This window comes from Hyperoodon ampullatus (genome assembly GCF_949752795.1).
Source record: "Hyperoodon ampullatus genome assembly, chromosome: 17".
Lineage (NCBI taxonomy): Eukaryota > Metazoa > Chordata > Mammalia > Artiodactyla > Ziphiidae > Hyperoodon > Hyperoodon ampullatus.
Genome location: NC_136930.1, coordinates 27,258,309 through 27,274,869, shown reverse-complemented (window position 1 = coordinate 27,274,869; position 16,561 = coordinate 27,258,309). Strand labels below are relative to the sequence as shown.

Below are 16,561 nucleotides of genomic sequence, written 5' to 3'. Positions count from 1 at the left end.
TTAGGGAAGAACATTTCAGAATCAGTGAACTAAAAAGGTGTTGCATTCATTATTTTAAATACTTAGGTTATTAAGACGTCTAAAATGTTACACAGTTAGAGGTAGATAACAGTCCCAAGTTTCCATGGAATCTAATAATTTAGTATCTGGACATCAAACAGATCACAAACTCCTTCATTATCATCTAAATTAAAGTTGTAGTCATCTGCCGGGGTCGGAGAAAGCCGTAAAAGCGGAAACACTGCAAGCAAAAAATAAATTCAGTGTTAAAGATGGTTTCTACATACAGGTAATGATGTCTAACATAAAATACTATCAAAAACATCAAGCCAGGGCTTCCCTGGTGGCGCAGTACTTGGGAGTCCGGCTGCCAATGCAGGGGACACGGGTTCGTGCCCTGGTCCGGGAGGATCCCACATGCCGCGGAGCGGCTGGGCCCGTGAGCCATGGCCGCTGGGCCTGCATGTCCGGAGCCTGTGCTCCACACTGGGGGAGGCCACAACAGTGAGAGGCCCGAGTACCGCAAAAAAAAAAAAAAAAATCAAGCCAAATTATGTTTCCCATGTTATACAGCAATTTTTTAAAAATACGTAATAGGAAATGTAATGATCAAATTAATGACTTGTATTTTGTGTATATTTTGATAGATTCTTCTTTAAAGACATTTTATGCATTGATTATAGGTGTTAGCTTGAGAAACAAGTTAATTTTTATTGGTTGAACTTGTCACTAAAATTTATGATTCAGAAACACTGGTCAAAGTATTTTCCCTGATCTGCTAAATAAGCTACCACTTTGAAAACAGAGAAAGGAACTAGACATAAATTAATAACTATGCTGAAATTCTCTGCTTTTACGGAAGTGTCTGATAAATGTCTAAGTGGTTACTGTGCCATTGACTAATTTAACAGCTGCTACTTCCTAGGTCTCAGCTATACATATTTGTTAGGAACCAGGACTCTGAATCCAAGAACTTTTAGAAAGGTGAGGCCCAGAGAGTAACTGCTAAAGTAACTACCATATTAGAGCTACTTGATTTTTAAGAATTATTTCAGATTAGACGATGATGTGGCTAATCTTAGTAATACTGACTTCACATTGGCAGCTTGAAATTGGCCATGGGAGGAGTATTTACAAAACTATGTTTTCACATTTCCTCTTGACTCAGATACACTGTTTTACTTTTCTTGGCCAAATTCTTCAGGTGTAAAAAGAGCTAGTATGCCAACAATTCAGAAGTTTATTCAGTAAAGGTGATAAGTATCCCCTTATGAATTCTTTTTCCTCAAAATGCAGGCAAAAAATTCTGAAGGATGCCTATAACTTACTATGAATCAGCATAGTACATTAAGCAGTTAAAAAATATAGGTTCTTCATTTCTTTTAAATCATGTGCCACTCATAAATTCTAGAAAAGCCTTATTGATGTATAAGGTTATATTAAATTTTTTAACTACTTACCATCAGAAGACATTAACTCATCAATGATATCTCCACTAATAGATCCCGCTGGAAAGAGAAATGTGATATAGAGTTTTTTACACTTCTCTTTGTACATTTTAGCAGCAAAAAGGCAGTTATATTTAAACAGCATATATTTAAACACAGTAGATATTAAGCACAGTTATATTTAACATCAGCATCTTGATTAAAAGTATGAAATTAGGGCTTCCCTGGTGGCGCAGTGGTTGAGAGTCCGCCTGCTGATGCAGGGGACACGGGTTTGTGCCCCAGTCCGGGAGGATCCCACATGCCGCGGAGCGGCTGGGCCCGTGAGCCATGGCCGCTGGGCCTGTGCATCCGGAGCCTGTGCTGCGCAACCAGAGAGGCCACACCAGTGAGAGGCCCGTTTACCGCAAAAAAAAAAAAAAAAAAAAAAAAAGTATGAAATTAAAGTACTAGAACTTTATGGAAACAGAGAATTTTCAGGACACCTAATCTGTACTTCGCATTACTTTTAAACTTCTGAACTCAAGATGTGGTCCCAAAAACTCATCATTGTTTTCCCAAAACTGACTCCTCAGTTTTTAAAGTCAGTGTTACCATAATTCTCCCTATGACCCAACCTTAAAAGTGCAACATCACTTTACAGTTCTGTTAACTTTATCTTCAGATCTCAGCTATCAAAGGTTACTTACTTTGCCTAAAGAGTATTTCTCAAATCTTCCTTATGTCTCTTTCCAGTCCCATTGTCATCACCCCATTTTAGCCTCAGTGTTCTCTCACAGTTGCATAACTGCAAACATCTTACCTTCTGTCTTCATTGCCTCTAATCTCTTCTTCCCAGGGCCAAAAGCCTGTTCTTTCCTAATGACGTTACTTCTGTGTTCACTAATATACAGTTCTAAACATGGCACTTCCGTGGTCACAAATCTTCATTGGTTTATAGGTCAAAGTCCTAACTCAGTCTGATATTCAAGGCCCTCTCTAATCTGGCCCCAAATTGTTTTCTTTACTATTTCCAAATACAAAATCATGTACAGAAATGAAATGCTCAAAAGTTTCTTTAATGCTTTGTGAAAGCCAATGTACTAATTGTGTCTGAGCTAAACCATAAGCCTGCCTACTTTATTCTTCCCAATTAGATTATAAGCTTTCGAAAGATGACACTTTTCTGTTGTGCATCCCTATCGCCTATGGTGTGGAAATACTTATAGGGGAAGGATATGGGCAACAAGAAGCTGAAAAATATTCTGTGTCCAGTTAGATCTTTTTAATCTCACTCTTACCTATTGTGAACTCAAAGAGTAGACCACACCCCAAAAGGATAAAGGTAAAAATAAACAACTTGGAATATATACAATATAGTTTTTAAATTATCTGCAATACTACGTCTAGATTGCATGGCAGTCATTCATTCAGCAACCATGGGCCCTTTATTTGCAACCACTAAGGAGTTGGTAAATACCTAGCCATGTAATAACCAAGGGAAAGGACTGGATGCTGAGGAAATTTTATAAATTTAAGAAATGTGGCCCCTATTCCTGATGCCCAGTTTTTAGCTATTTATCATTTCACAGATCAAACAACTTAGGAAGGCAAGATGTCCTAAATAATTGGAGTTGAGACCACTTATCAACTCTATAAAACTAAGCTTTCCAAATAAAAAGTGTAACAATAGAGAATACAGAGAAACAGGAGACATAAGTCACTATAGTCGTCCCTAGTATGATTTTTATTAAATGTAGAACAAATTTCAATTATATATACTAGAGTTACTAAGAGATAAAAGAACCTTACAAAGTAAATCTCAGATAAAAAGCTGAGATGTAAATAGTAAAAGGGGGGTGGGGGAACAAATTTGGTTTAATTCCAAAAATGGAATCCTAAGGAAAACTGCAAATACATATATTTACATAGTCTATGAAACAACTAGTAGTAGTATAATTAAAGACAGGATCTGTTTTTTAAATTTTCCTCATAATACATATTCCAGTGCTGGGCACACAGAAGACACAAAATTAATACTTGTTGATCAGGTTTACTATTTTGCCTCCTATACTAGATAACAGAATAACATCACAATTGAGAAATTCAGAAAAGCTCTCCAACTTGTTCAACACAGTATTCATATTTTCCCCTCTACTTTTTAAAATAAAGGCTCTGAACCCACCTGAGGATAAGTCTGTGGCTGGAGTCTGCTGAAGATTCTGGCTTCTTTCGGAGACATGTTGCTCAGGCAGGTTCTGAGTTGCCATGTTGGATTTCTGTGGAGGCACTGGAGTCAAGGGCTGAGAGGAAGGCTGTGTGAGGTCATCAGGTGGGGGAACAGGAAAAACCACGGGCTTAGAGGAGCTGGACTCTTTATTTATAAGCAGCACGTGGATAGGTCCTGAATGACTCTTTAGATTGATCTGGTATTTCTTTTGTCCATTCTGACCCTTTGAAGTTAGTGGGCATAAACAAATGAATAAAGGTCAACATTTCTAGGTAAGATGAAACATTAAAAATAAGACAGGCAAAGCTATAGGGACTAACTACGACAAAATTAAGTTGCTAAGTCAAAACATAGAGACCAAGAGTAGAATGGGATATTGAGTGCTATAAACCACTTGCCCCTAAAAGTAAGCTTTTCTTAAATACTGGGCATCAAAAACTCCAAGTTGTAGAATTCTGGAAACCATCTATTTGTGTGTAATTATACATGTCAGTGTGCAGCAGCGCTCCAAGCATTCTCCACATGTATGGAACTCCATCCCCTGGCATCGGCCACCATGGATGTGGTCATCTCAGTGTGCGGTCTTAAATGGCAGCTATTTCACAGGTCGAAACATTTTTTCATTCAGCAAAGCACAAAGACAACTGAGTTTTCCTACAGAGATATAAATGTAAAGTCCCTCCATTTCAGAAAGGTAATTTGTATCCCAAGGCTTCAGAAACCAGTAATGTAAATGCCTAAATACAAAGTTCTAGAATAGCTGGGAGAAGAGAGGGAGGTGATAACAGTAATTTTTTCTACCTCTTTTTTGATTGTTATAGTTTTCAAATCAGTTTGTTTCAGGAAATTTGAATCTGAAAACTAAAATCATGAAATTTATATTAGCATAGAGTCAATAAATATCTCTGACTCAATAAGCCAGAAAATGTTTTTTAAAAGACCTAATTTAAAGCAATATATTATTGTTGATATTTAAAGTGAACTTCTTCCTCAGGATTGTTATATTGGTTATAGATATAGTCAAACTGATCTTTTAAGATTATTGACTATATCATTACTCATTCCTTGATGTCTGCTAGCTCAAATAAAATCAAATTTTAAAAAAAGTAAAATGTTAAGTGATTCATTCAGTCACTTCCATAATTTTACCAAAGTACTGAAGACATCTAAATTCAGATATCAGTACTTTCAAACAGACACCTTAAAAGCAGTAACTTGAGTGTTTGCAATTAGCTCATGTTCAGCTAAAGAAAATATATTTGTCCCTCTTGGAACAGTAGATCCATTTTAACAAAGGTTATCCTACATACATACCATTTCTGGAATAGGTACTTCCAACTGTGTACCAGAAGGTGCTTGAATGGCCAAAAGTGTATCACCTAGTCAAAAAAATTAAGAAATAAAGATTTTTACATTTTAGAAACGACTACTGATCCTGTAATACAGTGGCCAAGAGTGTGGGGTGGCCAAGAATGTGGGCTGTAGAGTCAGAATGCTTGGATTTGAATCCCAAGCTAGGTAACCTTGGGCTTTGGTTCTTAATTCTGTAAAATGGAGGCAATATAACTTACTGCATAGGGTTTTTTTTGAGGATTAAATGAGGCAATATATGTGTTAGACCTTAGAACAGGTTAAATGTGTTAGCTCCATTCTCATAAACAAATTGCTTTCACCCAATCTTATGTCAAGTCTGAGATTCCTGAAACCTTTTAGCCTTAGTTAAATAACACTGTTTAGTTGAAGTATTTATACTACTTAAATGACTGGAGATTAGACTAGAGATTAGGTATGATACAGTGAAATCTTAAGCTTAAGTGAACTTACTTTTGAAGCCAAATTCTACAGCAGTCTCTGCTGAGTTGAAGATTAAAAATACTTCCCCAAACTTTCTTTGAAAACTTGGGAAATATGGTGGCAAAGTAGAGCAATAAGCCCACATATATTACCAACGTAGTCTTAGATGAAAGATTCCACTTGGCAAGGTGTTCGGCAGATTATTTTTTGTATGTGCATGATACAAGACTGTCCTTTTTTAATAGGTCATGCACAATTAAATACAAATCTGTATGCAAAATTTCATTTTACTTATATATATTATGGAAATGAGCCCCCACCCCCCATTTTAGTTACTAATATATTGTCATCTTAAGGGGAAAACATGGAGGCTAGGGATGGAATAGGGTGAGGAATAACTTTCCTGATTATAAAATGGATAAACCTTACTCTGTCCTCATGCTTTCTTTGGGTTCCATTTGTGACCAGCACACTTGCTACATATATTTTCATAAACAGTGCCAATGAGAACCGTGTTCTAGTTCAAGTTTAGTCATTGACTCTGTGATTCTGTGACCTTGAGGCTGTTGCTTAATCACTCTCTGACTTAGGCGCCTCTCCCACACACAGTTTATACCTACCGATGTGGGCAATGAAGTGAAAGCCGGGAAAAGCAGTTATTGTCATGGGAACAGAAATGAAAGCAGCCTATCAACACATGGCACTGTAGAGTGAGACCCAAAAATGTCCACAAGTCCTGAAAATAGTGACTTAGGGTGAGTGCATGGAGAATTTTGAATCACCTTACACTAAATAGGTTGATCAAAGGAAGAATGTAAGAAAAAATTTACTAACAGTACTTACCATTAAAGCAATTACAGATGTCTTCATGAGTTACATAGGAAAATGTACTGTCATAGAGTTAAGGAAACATTTATATCAAGGTCTAGACATTTAAATTAAGATAATAAATCTGAAGACCAAAATAAAATGACCAAATGCATGAAGGGACTGTCACATATGGTCAGATGAAAAAGAACACAAGTCTTTAGTCTGAAAAGGCAAAGACAATCACATAAAGGTCCATAAGAGAAGTGTCCATCCTTTGCTCTAAGAAGAAGCCACTTTTGATTTCTCTGTCATTGAGAATGCTTGGGAGAGAGATGGAAAACACATTCCTCATGGAGACTGGAGCTTCAGGGGGAAGGATATTGATGGGAAAAAGGATGCTCTCAGTGGGAGTGAAGAGCAACTATACAAGCCTCTGCATCGAGAATCTTCTTGGGTCATAGTTTGGGGAATTGGGAGTGGCCACAATCTTGGAAAGCAGTGCAGCAAAGTGCATGATCAACTAGTTCAATGCTTTTTGAATCTTGGGGTTCCACAAGGCACAGTTGAAGACCCCATTATTATCAAACTGTTAAGGAGTTCTGATCATAGAAAGGAAATAACAAATGAGATCATGGACTTGTTCACCAAAGATAAGACAACACGAACAATAAATTGTAGACATTAGTCAAAAGTTCGTAAGAGGTGGTACAAGATAACTGTAGTTAAAATGTTCCATATGACTACAGGTAAGTTCACAAATCAAGAGAGTCACAGATATCTAAGAGAACACAATGACTGTAAGAAACACATGGAGTATATCAATAATGATGTTTCCCCCCAGTACAATAGACACTCCAGCCTTGGAACCCCACCCTCCAGTAAATACTGTCTTTGGGTTAATATTAGGCAGAATGTATCCTGGACTGATTGCAGGCCTGTAATATTTCATTTTCAAACCAAAATTAATTTTTCAAAACTTTGAGAGTTGCTGAATTTTTACTACTTCAGAACACTGAATGATTTAAGTACAGAACAATGATTTAAGTGAGTCTATGCACTTAACAATGACTTCCAAATTCGTAGACCCCCTAAGCACACTTTAGCTAGCATGTTACATCCTATCAGCGGGTAGACTGAATGTAGGTGAATTTGTTTTCTCAATGCAACACAGTAATGGTGCTAACTGATGCACTGTATAACTTAAAAAGGTAAAAATTTTAAAATATTAGTATAAATCATTAGAAGAATTATAAAATTAAAATGTTATATTCACTTGCAAAACTGAACTCTCTAAAAACACTAGAATAAAGTAACTGATCTTCAGACTGAAAGAATATATAGATATTATGTATACGTATAGCTTATTTAAAAGGATATCTATTATTAATGGAGTCGTCCATCACATTTTTGATGCTTTGCTGTAGCCACAACTTCTGCTGATCAAGTTCTCTTTCTTTCAGTTCTAGATCTTCAATTTCAGCTTTAAGGTATCTTAATCTATCTATGACTTCTTTAGTATTACAGCCAGCACCTACACCTCTTAAAAACATATGAGAATTAATATCCCCAGTATCAGACCCAGGTAAACATCACTTAATTTTTGTAGTAGTAAAACTCACTGAATATATTCAAGACAAAAATCTTTACACTCTTCTAAAAATCAAGCAGTAAAATCCTTGGAAAATTTAAGCACCATATACCTCTGAACATGCTTGCTTAGACAATTTATTGCCAAGAACAACCAAAGTACAAAATTCTCAACATGTTCTAGTGTGCTTTTTGTCTTCTAGAAGGTCAGGCTGGTGACTGAGGCACCAGAGGATGCCAAAGTCAAATTGTCACACTGGAAGTCTCACTATATAGACTGAGATGCTGGTAATACACATTATAGCCTTTTAATATATTTTGGTGGGATTTTTGGCTAAGATAAACCAAAAAATTAAGGCTAAAGGGGACAAATCTGTGGAACAGAAAGTGTTTATCACACTCAAACATACAACAGTTAACAAATGACAACATGCATTTCAACTAACCATTATTTACAAAGTACATAATCCTGTGTATAAGACACAGTTCCTGTTTTCAAGGAGTTTATATTAGGTGGGCAGATAAATACCTAAGCAGAGAGGAATTAATAATACAAAGCAGTATGCAGTGTGTACCAAATGAGTAGCTTGAGGGAGAAAGTTAAGATTTGAATTTTAAGAGTGTAAATTAAACAGTGGAGTGAGCAAGCAGACATCCCAACATAGAAGTGACACATACAGAAGTCCAAAGAGGTGTGTCCAGGGACACAGGTGGGGCTGGTGTGACTAGAGTAGATGGCTGAAATAGAGGCCTTCAGAGAGGCAAATGGTAGAAAGGTCAGATCTTACAGAGCACTGAGAAGAAAAACAAAGGTTTTAGAACAGAGTACTGGTTTGTAACTTACTTCCATTGTATACTATTTTTTGACTTTTTTTCAATTAGGTCAATTCCCTCCAAGACATTGGTGATATCATAAATTCTTCTCTTTTGCCTCACTGCCAAAGTATCTGCAGCCTGTTTAAAAAAAGAAAAAAAAAAAGGAAAGAACAATGAAATAAATTACATTTCGTATTTTAAGGCCAAAAAGGCTTTGGTTATTAAGGTCACAGCATGAGAGCCCAATCCTAAATCTGACCCAGTCAGCTGCTTGGGCATGTGCAAATCAACCCTCAAACACTGAAAATACCAAAGAAATTATTCCATTTAAAAGCCAGCAGATGTTGGAATGGAAAAAAAAAAAAATTGAAGAGGTCGTGACACGAAGCCCACAGAAATTAAAGAACATAATAAGAATACTTCATATCACCTTATGGGCTAATCCTGAAAAGGCACTGCTAATTGTCACTTCCTATCTTACTTCTCCGTTCATAAACAGTCTTGTCTAAAATCAGCCTTAATTACTTTTTAAAACTTTGAAAAATTATATGTCAGCAGCTTTTAAATAATGAAGTCAAGATACTTGGGGGAAAATTCTGAATTATACACACATTGTAACACCTTGAAATACACAATCTGCATTTTGTAAACTCACAGTGAAAAGAGAGGAATGATCATGCCATCCCAACACAAAGCATAAAATCTACAAGAAATCAAAATCTATAGCACAGGTTGTGGTACAAGCAAACACAAAAGCTTGGTAGTTTCACTCACATTAGGTAAGACCAATGAAAATAATTAATGCTATCATGTCATGAATGAATTGAGGAATGCTGGGCAGTTCTTCTAACTAGTTCTCACTCACATGTCTGACATTTGTTCCCCAATAGTACAAACAGAACCTCTAAGATGAGGTTACCTTACAGCTCTTTTTTTCAGAGTGGATTAGACAACAGACTATCTTGAATGTGGAGTCACATTTTAAGATTCATGGTAGTAACGAAAAAACACATTTATGTCCTTACTGACAACATTCTGTACATATGTACAAGATTTCATTTCATATAGTTAGTTACCAACTACCCCAGGGCATCACTACCTTCTTGATTCTGTAAAAAGGTACCTCCTACAAAAACCCAGGACAGCATTTTGTTTCCTTCCACAGGGAGCATGTGCAACCAACAGCAACTGCTTGCTTCACAGACATGTGGAACCTATAAGTGAAATGTCGGTTCTATCAATCTAGTCGTTGTGTTACCAAAAATACCAGGTTACTGTTGTCCAATCACGCAGGCCTTCGGGAAGGGGATTCATGCCTCAAACGGTGGACCAGGAGGGTAAGTAGGAAGTGGTAGAGAGAAGGAAAAACCAGAGCGTGAGGCTGTTTGAACCCCCAACTCTGACTAGAGTTTGGCTCCATCTCTTCTAGAAAACGAGAAAATGAAAAAGAGGACTAGGCATTGTTTCATTGATATCCTCTTCCTTGTACTTAGCAATTTCCTCTCTGTTTCACCTACCATCGCAGAGTTTCTGTCCTTGAGTGTGAGGCTGTCTTTCTGAAGAGCAATCATCTACTGAAAAGCTAACTGTAAAATCTTAAGTTGTGAATTCATGTCTCACTTCCTTCTTGAGAAGTAGCCCACAGCACTCCAAGCCAGCTCTGTGTTATCCGTAGCTACGGACTCACACACAAAAGCCGTCACAACCATAGCAACAGCTCACCAGGTAGGGTATTAACATGTTTGTATGAACCAGATCACACAGCTATTCTAGGTCACTGGGCAAAGAGCCATGAGATCTCACTTTTAGCTCAAAATTTGTAAAAAAGTATCTCATTTATAATTTATTACTGCTTAACAATTATAAAATTAAATACTTGATTTCCAAAACTAAGCATTATTTCTTAAATATCTTGCTATTTAAATATATAAACATATACGTGACCAACATTAAAAAGGATCTCCAGGAAGCTTTTATTTTAGCAGCCGTATCATACTTCTGAAGTCAGGTTCTGGAGCTAGGCACACCACGATCCAACCCCAGCCCTGCCACTTCCTGTCTTCAGTTGGCCTCAAACTCATTAAACCTCACTTCCTTTTTGGAAAATGGGATAACAACACATGCTGAATTGTGGGGATTAAACTGGATAATCTCAGCACAGTGTCTGCTGCATAATTTAAATATTGGTAAGTAACTGCCTCATCATCAAATACAGGTTGAAACAAGAGATCATGAGTACGTTAGACTTTGCATGTATACGAACCTATCATATTTTATGTAGTGTTTTTAAAAGTTGCGTGTGAATTCTTAAAGTTTTATTAAGTAATCCAAGACCTTTGTACTTAATAAAATCATACAATGAATCACCACCACCTTCATTCATTCATTCAGCACCCACGGGGTGCCAGGCTCGTCTGGGTCTTAAGGATATAGTGGTGACAGAACGAAGTCCCTGACCTCAAAAGAGGGAGGGGAGTTAATAATGTACAAATAATTATGTTAGGAGGAATGCATGTAGGAAGGTGCTATATTTAACAGGATTTTCAGAGAAGAGCTCCCTGATAAGGCGACATTTGAACTGAATGAAGTGACCCCTGGGAACACCTGGCAGTAAGTGCAAAGGCTCTGAAGTGGGAGATGCTTAGGTCCTTCAAGGAAAGGCGGGCAGGCCAGTGTGGCCAGAATAGAGATTGAGAGGGAGAATGGGAAGGGGGTGTGTAATGAGAGGAGGAAGAAAGGGGAAGGGGAAGAGAGACACACAGAGACAGGGAGACGAAGATGATAACGTGGAAGAGGTAGCAAGGGGCCAGATCACTGGGGTCTTGCAGGCCACTGTAAGGACTTCAGCTTTTACCCCCAGTGAAACAGAAAGTCACTGGAAGGCTTTGAGCACACAGTGATTTGGCTCCACACTTTCAAAGGTTCTCTTGGGCTGCTCTGGGTGAAAGAAAAGAAGCCAATGAGAAAGCAACGGCAATAATCCATTCAAGAGATGGCCATGGCTCGGGTGAGGGGGTAGCTGTGGAGATTGTGAGAAACGGTGAGATTCAGGATCTATATTTTTTAGAGCTTTCTGAATTTTTTTAATTTTTTTACAGCTTTATTGGATTATAATTGCTTTACTACGTTGTGTTAGTTTCTGCTGTACAACAAAGTGAATCAGCTATGTGTACACACATACCCCCCCACTCTTGAGCCTCTCTCCCACCCTCCCCCCCATCCCACCCCTCTAGGTCGTCTCAAAGCACCGAGCTAATCTCTCTGTGCTATACAGCAGCTTCCCACTAGCTACCTGTTTTACACGTGATAGTGTAAATATGTCAATGCTACTCCCTCAATTCATCCCAGCCTCCCCTTCCCCCACTGTGTCCACAAGTCGGTTCTCTACGTCAGTGTCTCTATTCCTGCCCTGCCACTAGGTTCATAAGTACCATTTTTCTAGATTCCATATATATGCGTTAATATACGGTATTTAGGATCTATTTTGAAGGTACAGCAAGCAGGTGATCCTGAGAAAGGAATCAAGAGTAACTCTTCAGTTTTTGACATGAGCAACTGGAGATGAGGAAGGTTGCAGGAGGAATAGGTTTGGGGCACTGAAAATCAGGAACTCGGCTTTGGACATGTTGACTTCCAGGGGGGTAGAAATCAAGAAGGCCACTGGACATTGGGAGTGTGTGGGTTAGGGGAGAAGACCAAGCTAGAGATACAGATTCAGAAGCCATCAGTAAAGAAGACATTTTAGGACACTGGATGGAACCTACTGGATTCACCTAGGACGTGAGCATAGAAGAAGAAGATGTCTAAGGGCCAACCCTGGGGTTTGCCAGTATTTAAGACCTGAGAAATGAGGGGCAACCTGCCACTGAAGTAAGAGAAGTAGGAAGAGTGGGGTCTTGGAAGCCAAGGGAAGAGTGTAAGAAAGAGTGACCATGTTAAGTATCGCTGGCAGGGAGACCTGACTCACTGAGACCTGATCCATGGATTAGACTTTGGAAAGATCACGAGTGACCTTGGTCGGCGCCGTCTTGACAGAGTGGTGGAGTAGAAAGCCTTCATGGAGAGATTCCAGGACAAGAGTGGAAGGGAAGCTGGAGTGGACAGCTCTTCTCAAGATTTCTGCTGCAAAGAGGAACAGAAATGCGGCAGTAGCTATAGGGAATTGTGGGGTTTCCCCAGGAAGCTTTTTTTTCCCCTTCATTTCCCTTTTCTTTTAAAGATGGAGCAATTTCAACATGCGAGTATGCTGATAGGAATGAGCCAGTAAAGGGGGAAGAGGGATAATTCATGATGCAGGAGAGAGAAGGGGCAACCACTAAAGAAATAGCAGTAAGTAGGCAAGGGGGGATGTGAATCAGACTAGCTGGGGATCAGCCTTACATAATAGAGGGCATATTAATAACTGAAGCTCAGAGTGCCCAAGTGCAGCTGTGGGTACGATAGTAGATAAGGTAAGGGGAGAGGTTAGACACTTCCTTCTCGTTGCTTTTTTTTTCTCATCACTGGAGGTGAGAGTGGAGGAGTGAAGGGGGGGTTTAGTGGTTGAGAGAGGAGACGTGTGAAATCCTCATCTAGGAAAGCCAGAGAATAAGTCGTGTAGAAGGAGTGCTGGACCCCACTATGGTCCTGTTCAAGTTAGTGGTCCTGAATTTAAAGTGAGAGCCATCAGAATCACTGTGCGTTTTCCTGCGGCCCTGCAGAAAGGCTGGGGTGTTGTCAAGGGCAGGCAGAGAACAAAATGGGTGCATCCTCGTCCCATGCTGGCACTGTGGCTGTTGAATGCACATAAGTATGCATCAAATTTACTTTAAAAGTTTACATTTATTATTCTAGGACCTGACCTATAGAGCCATAGGGAAGCATCTATTAGATGCTCATTTTTTCAGGAAAAACAAACATAACCCTCTGAAAGACACAGATCTCCCCTCCAAATATTAAACTCTTTTCTAAAAATATGTCACCAGTGGTGAACAAACTGATATCCACAGGTGGAACAAAATTAAAACTTGTGATGCTTTGAAGAGGTGGACAAGTCAAATAAAACCTAAGAGCTGAGAGGGATCACATATAAGTGCTAAAAAGGGCTTTAAGAATTTTCTGGCCCCACCCCTTCACTTGAACAAATGAGTCCACTAAGACCAGTGTTAATTCTGGGAGGGAGAGGGATTATGTGGTAGCTTTATTTGGGTTAGGATTAGGATTATGTGGTAGCTTTATTTGGGCGGCTCATTTGCTCAAGGATGTTCTTCGATGCAGCCTGATGCTTCATTCAAAGGGGCTGACATAAACACAGTAACTCTGGAAACATCCTGTCTTTCAGGTTCTCCATCTGTAAAGCAGTTACTTTACTCTCTTCCAGGACAACAACTGTTGACACACGTGCACTCAATGTCTTAGCTACTGTGCTACAGAGACTAACATTACAGTGAGGAGGGCCACATCCAAAAATCAAAACTGTGCAATACAAACACTATAAGGGACTTTCCTGGTGGTCCAGTGGTTAACACTCTGCGCTTCCACTGCAGGGGGCACAGGTTTGATCCCTGGTCGGGGAACTAAGATCCCACATGCTGCACGGCACGGTCAAAAAAAAAAAAAACAAAACACTACAAAACATCACTTAGTTATATACACATGCATACAGACATGCCCAAGTGATGGGAGCCTGAATATAAGGTGGAAGGACCCCAGGTAATACACCAAGATTGCCTATGAAATATTTTAATGAGAATTTAAAAAAAAACTGTGCTCGATGGTATGTTGCTTTATCTCATGGTAAGATTATTAGCTAATTTCAAACACTGTTAAAGAGAATTGAGATGTAGAATGTTTGATTTCAACCCACAGTTAAGAAGAACCATTTATAAGCCAGTAATTGGATAATTGTGTAATAGGATCTTTCACTGATGTTATCTAACTTAATGCTCACAACTGCTTTGTAAAGTAGGTATCATTCTCCCTGTTTTATAGGAAACAGACTCAGAAGGCTAATGGATAATCAGGTGGAATCTGGCGTTAATTATATATTCATGAAATAAATTTGTGGCAAAACATTTTCAAAGGGGCTTCTATTATTTTAAAAGACTGGTGGACCGTCATAAGTTCCCAAGCTATACAAATGCACTGAGTAGCAATTTGAGTACCACTAGTCTGCAGGTGGTTCCATCTAGAGTGTATAAAATGGTCTGAAAAGGCAGAGATCTTCATTTCCACTTATTTATTTATTCAAAAATAATAACCAGGGCTTCCCTGGTGGCGCAGTGGTTGAGAGTCCGCCTGCCGATGCAGGGGACACGGGTTCGTGCCCCGGTCCGGGAAGATCCCACATGCCGCGGAGCTGCTGGGCCCGTGAGTCATGGCCGCTTAGCCTGCGCGTCCGGAGCCTGTGCTCCGCAACGGGAGAGGCCACAACAGTGAGAGGCCCGCGTACCGCAAAAAAAAAAAAAAAATAATAATAATAATAATAATAATAACAACCAGTAACAAAAAAACTGTAAGCATATCTAAGTCTTCGGGACCATGGCTAACACCTGGAAGAATGAGGATGAAAAAATGAAACAGTCCTGTAAAGTAGAGACAAAGTGTTACAAGAGACTGAAAAAAGAGAGATTACTGGAGGTGGGGGCAAGAAAGGAAAGAGTTCCCGGAGGCTGCTGCGTGCTTTCAATGCATCTGTAGAGGATGTTACATCAGGAAGGAAATTAAATACCCAAAAAGTAAATAACTTACTTTAAGGCTACAAAGGGCTTCCTCCAGAAGCAGCGCTAAGCACACAAGTGTTTTAATGAGTAAACCTCCCCCGAAGATATCTCTCCTAAAAAAATCCGCAGTGCTTTCACTACCTCAAACTAACTACTACTCTATATGATATTTTTAAGTGCATAAGCTTTAAATTTGTTCTAATTCTTAATTTTTTTAAATAAACTCTGCATAAGCTTTTGAAAAGAAACTTCATTTGTACTGCCTGACTCAAATCACCAAAGATTTCTCCAAAGAAAAAAGAAGATACTTGATAAAATATCTATTGAAGTAGGAAAAGCCTGCTGAAACTCAGCTCTAGAGATTGCTTGCCTAAGTCCCCAACTACGTGCTTTGTAATTCTCATATGTGTTAAGTTTCTAAAACAGGAGCAAAATTAAGCATGCATCTGCTATTCTACCACTGGGATTTGTATCTGCACATTTTCTATCATCCTGATGGTTAGAAGTTAGGAACCAAAGAAGTGACATAGAAGTTAGGAACATGGGCTAGCCTGTAAGATAACAGTCAAGATATTGTTGTTGTGAAGATTAAATGAGTATATTTGAAACACTTAGGAGAGTGCCTCGTACATCACGAGTATTACATTCGTGTTAGCCATTATCACTATTATAGATCCAATTTATCACCTATAGTAAGAAAACATTGTTCTTTGAAACGTGTATCATGGAACGTAACAGACCACATTTACTTACTTATCTGGTGTAACTCACTAACTGTAACACTTCAGAACATAGTCAAGCACAATGAAGTAGGAAAAAGGGCTTCTGCAGAAGCAAAAATAGATATAAAAAGGTATGTTTTATTACTCAAATAGTTCACGCCATTTGGATCCTATTTATTCCTTCTTTTCTATGATTCCTAACAGTGGGGCTATTTAATTTCAATGTCCACAAGAAAACTGGAAGTACCATCTGGGACACTGGCGAGGTACCTAAGCAGCAATCAAGGGATGTGGCAGAAATTATAGAAAGGATAAAAAACTCACTAAGCAGACAAAGCTGAGGTCACTGGACATGGCAGTAATCCAACAAACTTAGAAAAGCTTTGAGGTTATCACCTCCAAAGGATACAAAAAATAATATTCATCGTGACTATCCCAAGTTACCAAAAGAATAAAATCAAGCACAAAGACATG

At 38.7% G+C, this 16,561-nt stretch overlaps 1 protein-coding gene across 1 annotated transcript in view; it reads right to left on the bottom strand.

Moving 5' to 3' along the window:
• Positions 1-62: 62 nt before the first annotated feature.
• Positions 63-16,561, bottom strand: part of E2F5 (E2F transcription factor 5) — a gene marked incomplete at its 5' end in the record, with an annotated part of 28,957 nt that continues 12,458 nt past the window's right edge. The window contains 7 exons of the mRNA XM_079722241.1: positions 63-241; positions 1,461-1,508; positions 3,613-3,880; positions 4,972-5,036; positions 6,295-6,341; positions 7,639-7,800; positions 8,693-8,802. Of these exons, the coding sequence (XP_079578367.1) occupies positions 132-241; positions 1,461-1,508; positions 3,613-3,880; positions 4,972-5,036; positions 6,295-6,341; positions 7,639-7,800; positions 8,693-8,802 (810 nt within the window). The 3' untranslated portion in view covers positions 63-131. The remainder of the gene's footprint in view (positions 242-1,460; positions 1,509-3,612; positions 3,881-4,971; positions 5,037-6,294; positions 6,342-7,638; positions 7,801-8,692; positions 8,803-16,561) is intronic.